Genomic DNA, 14,306 nt, shown 5'->3' with positions numbered 1-14,306 from the left:
TGTTGTTTTTTGTCTTGTTGTTGTTGTTGTTGTTGTTGCTATTTCTTGGGCCGCTCCCGCGGCATATGGAGGTTCCCAGGCTAGGGGTCCAATCGGAGCTGTAGCCACCGGCCTACACCAGAGCCACAGCAACGCGGGATCCGAGCCGAGTCTGCAGCCTACACCACAGCTCACGGCAACGCCGGATCGTTAACCCACTGAGCAAGGGCAGGGACCGAACCCGCAACCTCATGGTTCCTAGTCGGATTCGTTAACCACTGCGCCATGACGGGAACTCCTGGCCCATAGGTTTTAAATTGTTGTGATTGTGTTTTCATTTGTCCGTAGGGTTGTTTGTTTGTTTGTTTGTTTTTAGGGCTGCACCTGCAGCGTATGGAGGTTCCCAGGCTAGGTATCGAATTGGACCTGTAGCTGCTGGCCTACACCACAGCAGTGCAGGATCTGAGCTGCATCTGTGACCTATGCCACAGCTGACTGCAACACCAGATCCTTAATCCAGTGAGCAAGGCCAGGGATCAAACCTGCATTCTCATGAATGCTAGTCAGATTTGTTAACTCCTGAGCCATGATGGGAACTTCTGTCTGAGGTATTTTTTGACTTCTTCAGTGGTTGTTTAGTAACATTTTGTTTAGCCTCCATGAGTTTCTGGTTTTTACAGGTTTTTTTCCTGTAATTTCTAAACTCATAGTGTGGTGGTCAAAGATACTTTATATGATTTCAATTTGCTTAAATTTATTGAGGCTTACTTTGTGCCCCAGCATGTGATCTATCCTGGAGAATGTTCCATGTGCACTTGAGAAGAATGTGTATTTTGCTGCTTTCAGATCGGATGTTCTATAAATATCAATAAGTCCCTCTGGTCTAATGTGTCACTTAAGGCTTGTGTTTTCTTATTGATTTTCTGTCTGGATGATATGTCTGTTGATATGAGTAGAATGTTAAAAGTCCTCCACTATTAATTGTGTTATTGTCAGTTTCTCCTTTTAGGCTGATAGCATTTGCCTTCTATATTGAGGTACTCCTGTGTTGGGTGCATATATATTTGCAATTATTATATCTTCTTCTTGTATTGATCCCTTGATCATTATTATATAGTCCTTCTTTGTCTCTTATGATAGCCTGTGTTTTAAAGTATATTTTGACTGATAGGAATACTGCAACTCCAGCTTTCTTTTGATTTCCAGTTGTGAAGCATACTTTTTCCATCCTGTCACTTTCAGTCTGTATGCATCCCTAGACCCTAGATCTGGGTCGCCTATAGACAGCATATATACAGGTCTTGTTTTTGTGTCCATTTAGCCAGTCTGTGTCTTTTGGTTGGAGCATTTATTCCTTTTACATTTAAGGTAATAATCAATATATACGTTCTTATTGCCATTTTGTTCATTGTTTTGGGTTTGTTTTTCTGTATCGTTTTTCTTCTCTTTCTCTTTTGTTCTCCTATGATTTGATAACGATTTTAGTGTTGTGTTTGGATTGCTTTTGTGTGTGTGTCTGCATGTCTTGTAGATTTTTGATTTGCTGTTACCATGAGGTTTTGATATAGCAATCTATATACATGTGAGATTGTTTTAAGGTGCTGGTCACTTAATTTCAAATGCCTTTCCAGTATCCTGCATTTGTCCTCTCCTCCACTCAAAATTACTGGGTTTGATATTATATTTGTGCGTGGATGATTTCCTACCTTTACTGTATATTTGCCTTCCCTGATGAGCTTTCCCATTTACAGTTTTCTTGTTACTGGTTGTGGCCTTTTTCCTTCCACTTAGAGAAGTTCCTTTAGCAGTGGTTGTAATGCTGGTTTGGTGGTGCTGAATTCTCTTAGCTTTTGCTTGTCTGTAAGGCTTTGGATTTCTCTGTTGAATGAGAGCCTTGCTGGGTAGAGTATTCTTGGCTGTAGGTTTTTCCCTTTCATCACTTGAAGTATATCATGCCACTCCTCTCTGGCCTACAGTTTCCGCTGAAAAATCAGCTGATAACCTAATGGGAATTTCCTGTCTCTTTCGTTACTTTTCTCTTCTTGCTTTTAATCTTTTGTCTTTAATTTTTGTCAGTTTGAGAAATATATATCTTGACATGTTGCTCCTTGGGTTTATCCCCCTATTGTAACTCTCTGCACTTCCTAGACTTGAGTGTTTCCTTTCCCATGTTAGGGAAGTTTTTGGCTAAACTGCCTTCATTTCTCTTCATTCTTTTTTCTCTATTCTGCTCCATGGCAGTGATTTCCCCCAGTCTGTCATCAAGCTCACTTATTGGTTTCTGCCTCATTTATTCTGCTATTGAATCATTCCTGTTTTTCATTTCAGTTATGGTATTGTTCATCTCTGATTTGCTTGTTACTTAAATCCTCTTGTTTGTTAAACATTTCTTGTATCTTCTCAGTCTGTGCCTACATTCTTTTCCTGAGATTGTGGATTACATTTACTCTCATTAATCTGAATTCTTTTTCAAGTAGATCGCCTGTCTCCACTTTGCTTAGTTCTGGGGTTTTATCTTGTTCCTTCATCTGGAACATATGCCTTGACTTCCTCATTTTGTCTAACTTTCCGTGTTTATGGTGTCCATTCTGCAGGTTGCAGGATTGTAGTTTCTCTTGCTTCTGGTTTCTGCCCCCTGGCAGGTAAGTTGGTCCAGGGGCTTGTGCAGGCTTCCTGGTGGAGGGACTGGTGTCTGCCCACTGATGGGTAGATCTGGGTCTTGGCCCTTTGGTGGACAGAGCCCCATCAAGGATGTGATGAGAGGTGACTATGGGCTCAGTAAGACTTTTGGCAGCCTCTCTGCTAATGGGTGAGGCTGTATTCCCACCCTGTTGGTGGTTTGGCTTGGGGCACTCCAGCATTGGAACCTGTGGGCCATTGGGTGGGGCCAGGTGTCACTCCAAAATGGCAACCTCCAGGAGAGCTCATGCCTGTGATTATCCCCAGGACCCTCTGCCACCAGTGTCCTTGCCTTCTCAGTGAGCTGCAACCACATTCCACCTCCCCAGGAGACCCTGTAAGGCCCATGGGTAGATCTGGCCCAGGCTTCTATGGAGTCACTGCTTTACCTTGAGTCTCAGTGCATGTGAAACCTCAGTGTGTCCTCCAGGAGAGGAATCTCTGTTTCCCCCAGTCCTGCTAATGGTCCCTCTGGCCTTTAATGCCAAATGCTCTGGAAGTGCCTCCTTCTGATAGAGAAGGGTGGGGGCCTGATATGGGGCTCAGAACTCTCACTCCTGGGGGAGAATCTCTGCAATATAATTTTACACTTTTTGTGTTGCCCTCCTGGCAGGTATGGGATTTGATTATGTTGCAAAGCGCCCCTTTCACTGTTTCATGTGACTTTGGCTTTGTGTGTACAATATCTTTTTTGGTAGGTTCCAGCCTTTTTTATTGATGGTTATTCAGCAGCTAGTTGTGATTTTTGGTGTTTTTGTGGTAGGAGGTGAGCTCCAGTCCTTCAAGTCGACTATCTTCTCTCCTGATTTCTCTGTAGGGATGATTTTTATAGCTTTAAACTAACCATGTCCTTCACATTCTCTAAGCAGAGTTCGGACGATGAAGACTGTTCGACAAAAGGAAGGAATCGTCACATTGTTGTCAATAAGGCAGAACTTGCTAACTCGATCGAGGTGTTAGAAAGCTTTAAGCTGGCCAGGGAGAGCTGGGAGCTGCTCTGTTCCCTAGAGTTCCTTGACAAGGGTAAGACTTGCTTGTCCTTTTGTGCCATTCTACTGTTTTACATAAAATCATCATGCCAGAAAAGGTCATTATTCTATTTGAAATGTCAAGGCATTGATGGCTTATTAAATTGATTGCAGTAGTTCACACATTGTATAGGATTCTTTTTTTGAGCAGTGTACCTAATCGGTTATCACTCAGATTTATTCACCTATTAGCCGAGGACACCCTCGTGTATTGGAATCAGGGTTTGGGTGGATTTGCAGGGAGAGTTTTTGGTCTTTCCTTTATAAATTTATATTGATGGGCTTTTTTTTTTTTTTTTTTTTTTCCATCTTGCTGCGTCATTTTTTGCTTTTATTGTTCTGTCCCATTGCTTTGTATCTCTTTCCACCTATACAAAAGGTAGTGCTAAAGCCTGTTTGGAATACAGAGATAAACTAGAGGGAGTTTTCTCTGTATGAATTTAAAACTATTGAGTATTTCAACATTGTTAAGAGATCACTAGCACTTTGCTCACCAGGAGAGCTTTCTAAACTTTGGGATCAAGGCTATTACTTTCTTTTTAGCCAGTGGACATTCGTCCCTGGCCTGCTTCTGTCACATACCTCTATAGTTCCCTTGTCCCATGTGTCGTGTGGTATTTTCTAAGTAAACATCACATCGTTCAGTTTCTCCTTGTCATGTCTAGAATTGTGGACAGGTGTGTGACTGCTGGAGATAATTTTTTTTTTTTTTTTTTTTTTTTTGGCTTTATAGGGTCTCACCCACAGCCTATGGAGGTTCCCAGGCTAGGGGTCGAATTGGAGCTGTAGTTGCCAGCCTGTGCCACAGCCACAGCAATGCAGGGTCTGAGCCACGTGTGCGACCTACACCACAGCTGACGGCAACGCCTGATCCTTAACCCACTGAGCGAAGCCAGGGACCCAACCCCTGTCCCTATGGATACTAGTCAGTTTGGTTACTGCTGAGCCATGACGGGAACTCCTGGAGGGGATTTTTTCCTTTAGTTATAAATTGACTTTTTAAACAATGATTGAAACGTTTAGCGTCATGTTTTTATTATTTTAACTGAGTGAAAGCAAAGTAGTTTAAAGGGTAAGTGAAATAATGCGTGAAGAGCATTGTGAGTAGCTCTTAGCATCTTGGGAGGTGTGGGTGCCTGATAAGAACATTGCTTGTATGTTACTAGTAAGCATTCTTCTGCTCCAACTTCACTATCTAACTGAAAAGCTGGACCATCGTTTTAGAAATCAGAGTCTAAAGTTACATCCCTTTTTTGGTAATTTGTTTCTCTGACTGTTGTTCCCTTGATGGGTTTGTGAGTTTTATTCTCCGCTTCCATGTTACATATTTTTGGTAAATTTGCTTTTGAATTCTTGCTCAGAATTTACGAGAATTTGTTTGGCGTGGAAGACAGATACTTGGCTTTGGCTGCGAATCTTCCTCAATGACGTGATCATCTATCAGGTAGCGTGATGTGTGTGCAAGGACCTGTCTGCACCACGCTGTGGTTCTGCGAACATCCTCAGCACGAAGGCATGTGTGTTCCCTCTCTGCACTGGCCCCTGCTCTGAAGATGCGAGTTCTGTCTTCAGTAGCAGAGGGATTGTGGTCCACTTTCATCTCAGAGTAACTCCAAACACAGGGCCACATCTTCTGTGGTACTTATGGTGTGTCCGGTCACATCCCTCAGTGAAAGTAAGCATTCTACTTCATTTTTGTGCTTTTTAGGGCTGCGTGTGCAGCATATGGAAGTTCCCAGGCTAGGGGATGAATTGGAGCTGCAGCTGCTGGCCTACACCACAGCCACAGCGACACCAGATCCTTAACCCTCAGAGCAAGGCCGTAGATCAAACATAGGTCCTTATGGATACTAGTTGGGTTCATTATCCCTGAGCCAGAACAGGAAGCCCAAGGATTTGATGTGATGTGATGCACCTGTGCCATATGGAGGGTCTTAGACTAGGGGTCGAATCAGAGCCACACCTGCAACCCTACACCACAGCCACGGGAACACAGGATTGAGCCACCTCTGTGACCTGCACCACAGCTCATGGCAATGCCAGATCCTTAACCCACCCACCGAGCGAGGCCAGGGATTGAAACCCGCAACCTTATGGTTCCTAGTCAGATTCATTTCTCCTGTGCCATGACAGGAACTCCCCTCCAAGGGTTCTACTTTAAATGAAAGGTGAACATCGTTTAAAGCTCCCATCGTGGCTCAGTGGTTAATGAACGTGACTAGTACCCATGACATGGGTTCAATCCCTGGCCTCACTCAGTGGGTTAAGGATCCAGCATTGCCGTGAGCTGTGGTGTAGGTCGCAGACATGGCTCAGATCCCAAGTTGCTATGGCTGTGGCATAGGCCGGCAGCTGTAGCTCTGATTCAACCCCTAGCCTGGAAACTTCCATATGCCACAGGTGTGGCCATAAAAAGACAAATAAATAAATAAATAAATAAATGAAAGATGAACACATTTCCCCCCTCCTTACTGCTCTGGTGGAGTCCTTCTGCCTTGCCCTGCTATCCTCAAGCTGCTCATGCCTAGAAGGGAGAGAGGATTTAGTAATGAGAGAGGCTTTGTTGTTGAAATGGGCATGTTGCTTCTTCCAGCCTTCATAAAAGAGAAGTGGTTTCATTGGCAAAAGATTTATAAAGAAAGGTTATATCCAGAGTTCCCACTGTGGCACCGTGGGTTAAGGACCCGACATTGTCTCTGCAGAGCCTCTGGTCGCTACTGAGGCTTGGGTTCAATCCCTGGCCCGGTGCAGTGGGTTAAGGATCCGGCATTGCCACACTGGGGCATAGGTGGAAGCTGCCAGCTCAGATTCAGTCCGTGGTGCAGGAACTTCCATATGCCACGGTTGCAGCCAAGAGAGGGAAGAAAAGAAAAGAAATGGTATATCCAAAATCTTCTTTATCAAGAACTTATTTAGGCTCAGGAAAGACGACCAGAAAGAAAAGTCTTTGTATTTAGGAAATACCTCCATACAGACCCTCCATCTGGCTTTAAGTTGGTTTGATTTTGTTGCTCCGTTTCCTTTTCCCCCCTCACATAATTAAGCAGAGGTACCTAATTTGTGGTTGCTTGCTAGTTGCTTAATTAGCTCTGGAGATTTTTTTTAATGGCAGTGTTTTTCCCTCCTTGCTGCTGTGACTCTAAGGGTCAATATAAGAAGGCCATAGCCAGCCTGCACCACTTGGCAGCTCTCCAGGGATCACTTCCTCAGCCACCGATCTCAGGACAGGGGACCTTGGAGCATCAGAGGGCGCTCATTCAGCTGGCCACCTGCCACTTTGCTTTGGGGGAGTACAGAGTGAGTACTGGGAACCCACAGCATACTCGGCCACACCCAGGGGTGGGGGGGGGGGGGCTTGCTTTCTTTTTCTCGTAGTAGCTTTTTAACCTAGTGGATGTTTACTTGAAGCTTTGATTTTTCTGCCTAGATTTTATTACCTGATCTGCTGGTGATGATTTTGTTTTATTTAATTTCCTCTTTACTGTGGCTTCCCTGAATCCTACTCATTATTCTGTTTGTGAGAAGATGACTTTTACTTTCTTGCCTGGAATCCCTTTAGAGTGGAGCCAGTCCTGTGGTACAAGTGGGAGATGGAGATTCAAGTTAGCTTATCTGAACCTCACATTCTCTCTTTATATGGTGATGACACTCCCAGAGGTGTTGCAGGAGCGGCATAAACGGGCCTGTCCCCTCGGTGCTGTGAGCCCCTCCTGGCCCACAGTTTCCGTACGCAGTAAATGTCTGTGTTTGGCAAGAGTGATTGACACAGTCTTTGTCAGTCACTCTTGTCAAAAACACGGTTTTGCATAAATTCAAGGCCGCAACACATAGACTCTTGACTTCTCATTTCTCTATATGTCAAGTTGATTACTTTGTGATTGAAAACCGTAAATTAGGGAGTTCCCATTGTGGCTCGGCAGTAACGAATCCAGCTAGTAACCATGAGGATGCGGGTTTGATCCCTGGCCTTGCTCAGTGGGTTAAGGATCTGGCGTTGCTGTGAGCTGTCATGTAGGCTGGCAACTGCAGCTCAAGTTGAACCATTAGCCCAGGAACTTCCGGAAAAAAAAAAAAAAACAAATGAGAAAAACCTAAATTAAGTTTTTAACTGGAACTTTGAAATACGATTTATAATTTGCCATGATGGTTTTTAGAAAGAAACAGCAAGTACATAAGGTGTACGCACTTAAAATTGAAATGCTTTTCTACTGTCGTTTATGTTGTCACCAGGTACGCAATTCTAAGTTTCAGTAAATTCCTTCTGAGAACTTAAGCAAGCACATACTTAGCCCCACAGATCCACGTTTATCATATAGAATTAGCTGCACGGCATTGCTGCTCTGCATGGTGATAGGAACATGAAGTACACTGGTAGCTTGTTTGTTTTTTTGTTTTTTCTCTTGTCCTTTCTAGGGCTGCACCCGTGGCATATGGAGGTTCCCACACTGGTAGCTTTGATGAAGCGACACTCATTGTCTCTGAGGCTTCGCTTCCCACCTCCCCGGTCACTGTTAGGCCTGCATCTTTGGTTGCTAGCTTACCTGATTCCTGCCTCTCTGACGGCTCGTCTCCAGCTCAGACTCCGCATGTCCACTGATGTCCTTAGGTCTCTGGCCCTTAGATACAGACGGTCATGTCATAGGTGACTCTTACTCGAGCTGATCCTTTGGACTCTTCCAGGATGGCACCACCTTTTACTCCCACTGCCACCACCCTAACCTCTGGTTTTTAACTGAGTTTGTTGCCTGTAACCTTTTCCCCAACCCTATAAGTTATGGTCATTGCTCTAAAACCTTGCTGTCATCATTCCACACAATCGAATATTAGCTCTCTGGGTGGCCCGAGTTGAACTGTGTGCTGGGCTGGGAGCATGAGCAGGTGGATCCCCTGTATTCACAGATGTCTAATTTGAGTGGAGAGAACAGTGTCAGTATCCATACAAAACAGTTAAAGAGCCAATATTCATGGTATGTCTCAGACCTGTACACAGCAGGCATTTAGGGAAGGGTGGTTTCACCAGGGCCCATGTCCTCGAGGAAGGATTTGCAGAGACAATTGGCTGGAGGTGGGATGGCAGCATGACTCTGAGTTAACCCCTGGCCCTACCACTTAGAGCTCTGTGACCCAACTCCAGGGTTCAAGTTCTTAACTACTCAGCTGCCTATCTCTGGAAGCCAGAGCCCCAGGACTCTGGCCATAGCTGGTTCTGAATGTGCCAAGATAACACCACCACCACCCCCCCCTCCCCACTGGCCTCGGGGCAGTGAGCTCTGGCCCCAGGCAGCTAGGCAGCTAGAGCCCCAGGTCACTGCTGCCACCTCTCAGCAAACATACAAATAGTATTTTCTGGGTGTGATAAGATATGGAAAAGGTTGGGAAGCATGGATTGAAGAGTCTGCTTCCTCACCTGTAAAATGGAGATAATAAGAGGGGTTTGCCTGGCGCAAGGAAAGGGCTGTGTCAGCAGCTTCTGTTACTGCTGGAACGTGACTGGTGGACTGACTGATGCCAGGCCTTCCTCTCTGGATGGAGACCAGCCAGCTCACTGTGGTGTCATCTGTCCCATTTTATCTCTCTTTCCTAAACCACACCTTCTGTCCCCTCAAGTAAATCATTAAATCCAATACACAAGCCCCGCCCCCTGCCCCCCACATTTTTCTCTCCTTCTTTGAAAACCCTTTTTTCTCTTTTCTGTGCTCCCAGTCCTTCCCCCCTTTAAGGCTTTAATCAGAATAATCTTCCTGCCTGAAACTTTTCCTCCTAGCTTGGCCTGTGAGTATTGCTATTTAATTTTATTTTGCTCTGAAAATAATATTTAGTCCTCTACCATACGTCCTATTTTGAAGTTTTGGTCTTTTGTTTTTTTTAACAGCAAAGAATGAGTTCCTGTTCCCTGAAAGGTCGAATATATAGATTTAATCTTGGTTATTTTTCTCCATTCACTGCCAAGCAAACAGTAATGACCTCAGGGAGCTGTGGGGCAGTGCTGCAGACCTATGTGCATATTGCCCTGCTGTGTGCTGCAGACACAGATTCGGTCTCAGAAAGAAAGTTCCAGCTACTTCCTTTTGGTCGTGTCTTCTCTAGATGACATGTGAGAAGGTCCTTGATTTGATGTGCTACATGGTCCTCCCCATCCAGGACGGAGGCAAATCACAGGAGGAACCATCAAAGATAAAGCCCAAGTTCAGAAAAGGTACAGTGATACTCTTCCTTTTTATTCTGTAAAAATAGCTTTAGGACCCAAGGCTGGGGAGTTTTTTACAATTCCTGACAAGATAATATGGTGTGATCTGCAGAGCTTAACAAATTGTATAAGAAGTGAATTGCCGGAGTTCCCGTCGTGGCGCAGTGGTTAACAATCGACTAGGAACCATGAGGTTGCGGGTTGTTGCTCAGTGGTAACGATCGCGTTGCCGTGAGCTGTGGTGTAGGTTGCAGACTCGCTCGGATCCGCGTGCTGTGGCTCTGGTAGGCGGTGGCTACAGCTCGATTCAACCCTAGCTGGAACCTCATATGCGGGAGCGGCCAAGAAATAGCAACAACAACAACAACAAAGACAAAAAAAAAAAAAAAAAGTGAATGCCACCAACATTTCTTGGCTTTGATTTCACAAGCAGCTGTAAATCTGTCTTTCTTCCAAAAGTTCTCCTCACTTCCTGAGATTATTCTCTGAATGTCAGTGAATTCCTTTTCCTATCTTTACCAGTCCAAGGAAAACCTGTAATGGTTAGTTGAGGAGGATCTCTTAATATACCCCTCTTGGGCTGTTTTGAGCTTACCTCCAGTTGCTTATATTTGAAAAACTGTATCAACTGAGTTAACATGCTTTATAAGAAAGAAAGACCCACTGTCACTGATCTAAGTTCCACCTTAAAAGTTAGAGAAAGATAAGCTGCTAAATCCAAGCAAATAGAAAACAGGGAATAATAAAGGCAAGAGCAGAAATTAATAAACTAGAAAACAAAACAGAGAACATTAATAGAGGCAAAAGTTGGCTTTTGAAAAAAAAAACTAATGAAGTTGATGAACCCCTAACAAGACTGGTCAGAAAGAAAGTGAATGCAAATTACCAATATCAGGAACGGAAGAGAGAACATCATTCCAGATCCTGCTGAAATCAGGACAGGAATAGAAAAAGCTATGAGTAACTTTACGCCAATAAATTCAGCAATTTCAATGCAATGGAAGAGTTCCTTGAAAAACACAACTTATTAAAAATGACACAATGAAATAGAAAATCTGAATTTTCCTATATCAAAGAAATTAAATTTGTTATCAGAAACTTTCCCACATAGACAACTCCAGGTTCAGATGGCTTCACTGGTGAATCCTATCAAGCATTTAGGAAGAAATAATTCCAATCCTATATACTCTTTTTGAGAAAATAGAGAAAGAAGGAACACTTACGAATTCAGTTTTATTTTTTTTTTTTTTTTTTTTTGCCTTTTGCTATTTTTTGGCCGCTCCGCGCATATGGAGTTCCAGGCTAGGGTCAATCGAGCTGTAGCCACCGGCCTACGCCAGAGCCACAGCAACGCGGATCCGAGCCGCGTCTGCAACCTACACCACAGCTCGCGCAACGCCGGATCGTTAACCCACTGAGCAAGGCAGGGACCGAACCCGCAACCTCATGGTTCCTAGTCGGATTCGTTAACCACTGCGCCACGACGGGAACTCCCCCGAATTCAGTTTTAAGACCAACATAACCCTGATAGCAAAACCAAACAAGAGCATTCATTACAAGAGAAAAACATTAAAGGCCAGTATCTATCATGAACATAGATGCCAGAATACTTAACAAAATACTAGCAGGTACAACAGTATGTAAGAAGGATAATACACATATTACCAAGTATACTGGGTATGCAAAAGTGGTTTAACATAGGAAAATCGATCACTGCAGTTCACCACATTAGCAGATTAAAGGAGAAAAATCATAAGATTTTCTTAATAGATGCAGACAGAATTCTAAGTTCCGCCTTATGGAACCTAAGTTCCAATTATATCTGCATTTATCATTCATGAAAATAATCTTAGCAAACTAGAAATAGGCGAAAGCTTCCTCAGCATCATTCTTAACTATGAATTGCTTTCTCAAAGACCAGGGACAGTACAAGGCTGTCCATTCTCAGAACCTTAATTCAACATTCTGGAGATTCTCTAACCAACATGTAAGTGAGCCAAAAAAATAAAGACTGAAAAATAACTGTCATTCACAGCTGCATATTTGTCTATATAGAAAAGCCTAAGGAATCTCCAAATAGAATAACATCAAAACCCATAACATATTTGGAGATAGGAGTTCCCGTTGTGGTGCAGCAGAAATGAATCCGACTAGGAACCATGAGGCTGTGGGTTTGATCCGTGGCCTTGCTTAGTGGGTTAAGGATCTGACGTTGTCGTTAGCTGTGGTATAGGTCACAGACGTGGCTTGGATCTGGTGTTGCTGTGGCTGTGGTATAGGCCAGCAGCTGTAGCTCTGATTTGACCCCTAGCCTGGGAACCTCTGTATGCCATGGTGCGGCCCTAAAAAGGCAAAATAAATAAAAAAGAAAAAAAAGTACTTGGAGATAAATTTAATGAAAGATGTGCAAAATCATGTTTGTAGGTCAAAAGACTCAGCATTGTTAGGGTACCAATTCTCCCCAGATGTTTTTATAGATTCAGTGCAATCCCAATCAAAATCCCAGCAGACTTTTTTTTTTGGTAGAAATTGACAAGAGTATTCTAAAATTTATATAGAGACATAGTATAGACCAGCTAAAACAATTTTGGAAAAGATGAATGAAATTGGACAAGTTCCCCTACCTGATAGGACTTAATATAAAGCTACAGTTATCCAAAACAGTATTGGCACAAGACTGACACATGTGTGGTCAAATGATTTTCAACCAAGACACCAAAGTAATTCAGTGGAGAAAGGAAAGCTTTTTCAGCAAATGGTGTTGGAACAAAGGGATTTTCATGTAGTAAGAAAAAAATCCTCAACCCCTGCTTCATATTCACAGAAATTAACATGAGCTGGAGCAAAGGCTAAATGGAAAAACCAAATGGTAACATTTTTCAGCAGAAAATAAATAATCTCTGTGACTATGGTAGGTTTTTAGGACACTGAAAGGATTCTAGATGACTAAAGCGTGACAGCTTTGGTAACTGTTGAAGCCCTTTGAAGTATATGGGATTTCATTGTACTGTTCTCTTTACTTTTTATATGTTTAAAATGGTCCATAACAAAAGTTTGGGGGAAAAAAAAAAAGAGACCAGGTCCTTTCAAAAATTACTCTCTGTGGAACAGAAACAGATCAAGAGGGTAAGACTTGACCTAGCTGATATCAAGTCTTATTTTAAAGTGTAGTTTTGGTGTGGAGATTGACCCGTGGAATGGAATAAAGAACCAAGAACTGAGTGGCATTACAATTCAGTGAGGGGGGAGGGAGAAAGATGGTGGACTAAAAGGACCTTGGGCTCACCTCCTCTCTCAAGCACACAAAATACACAACTAACCACTGAACAGCCATCAGTAAAAAAGACTGAAACCTTCCAGAAAAAGTATTTTACTGCCAAGGATATAAAGAGGCCACAACAGGAGTTCCCGTCGTGGCACAGTGGTTAACGAATCCGACTAGGAACCATGAGGTTGCGGGTTCTATCCCTGCCCTTGCTCAGTGGGTTAAGGATCTGGCGTTGCCGTGAGCTGTGGTGTAGGTTGCAGACGCAGCTCGGATCCCGCGTTGCTGTGGCTCTGGCGTAGGCCAGTGGCTACAGCTCCGATTGGACCCCTAGCCTGGGAACCTCCATATGCCGCGGGAGCGGCTCAAAGAAATAGCAAAAAAAAAAAAAAAAAAAAAAAAAAAGACAAGACGCCACAACAAAATGGTAGGAGGGGACACACTCACAATGTAATCAAATCCCCTACCCCCTGTGTGGGCGATCCACAAACTGGAGAATAATTATTATCACAGAAGTTCTCTCACAGCAGTGAGGGCTCTGAGTCTCATCTCATGTCAGGTCCCCAACCTGGGGGTCTGGCATTAGGAGGAGGAACCCCCAGAGCATTTGCTTTGAAGTCAGCAGTGGTTGATTGCAGAAGCTTTGCAGGACTAGGGGATTCGGAGACTCCACTCTTGAAGGACATATACAAGGTTTCACATGCTCTGGGTCCTGGGGCAAAGCAGTGACTCCATAGGAGCCTGGGCCAGACCTATCTTTTTGTCTTAGAGGGTCTCCTGGGGAGGCATGGTATGGCTCTGGCTCTCCCTGGGAATGTGGTCACTGGTGGTGGAGATTTTGGAGAGTATTCAGCTACATGAACTGCACAGGAGGCACATATCCTACTTGGGTCATCGGCAACAAGACCCAGCCCCACCCAATACCCCGCAGGCTGCAGTACTGGGACACCTCAAGCCAGACAAACAACAGAGCCCCACCCATCAGCAGAGAGGCTGTCTAAAGTCATCCTGAGCCCACACCACCTCTAGACACACTCCTTGACGGGGCCCTGCCCACCAGAGGCCCAGTTCCATCCACCAGTGGGAAGACACCAGTCCCCCAACCAGGAAGCCTGCACAAGCCTCTGAACCAACTTCACCCACCAGGTATTTGCCAGAAGAACTAGAG

At 44.1% G+C, this 14,306-nt stretch overlaps 1 protein-coding gene across 4 annotated transcripts in view; it reads left to right on the top strand.

The window, feature by feature from the left end:
- Window positions 1-14,306, top strand: part of INTS10 (integrator complex subunit 10) — a 45,504-nt gene that overhangs the window by 16,223 nt on the left and 14,975 nt on the right. For 2 of the 4 annotated variants that reach the window (XM_013985011.2, XM_013985010.2), the window contains exons 10-13: window positions 3,525-3,681; window positions 5,048-5,130; window positions 6,831-6,983; window positions 9,774-9,882. In XM_013985011.2, coding sequence (XP_013840465.2) covers window positions 3,525-3,681; window positions 5,048-5,130; window positions 6,831-6,983; window positions 9,774-9,882 — 502 coding nt within the window. The remainder of the gene's footprint in view (window positions 1-3,524; window positions 3,682-5,047; window positions 5,131-6,830; window positions 6,984-9,773; window positions 9,883-14,306) is intronic. The other 2 variants (XM_003134201.4, XM_005672659.3) reach the window with 1 other exon arrangement.

The sequence above is a fragment of the Sus scrofa genome, chromosome 17, assembly GCF_000003025.6.
Source record: "Sus scrofa isolate TJ Tabasco breed Duroc chromosome 17, Sscrofa11.1, whole genome shotgun sequence".
NCBI classification, from domain to species: Eukaryota; Metazoa; Chordata; class Mammalia; order Artiodactyla; family Suidae; genus Sus; species Sus scrofa.
This window is presented reverse-complemented; position numbering and strand designations above follow the sequence as displayed.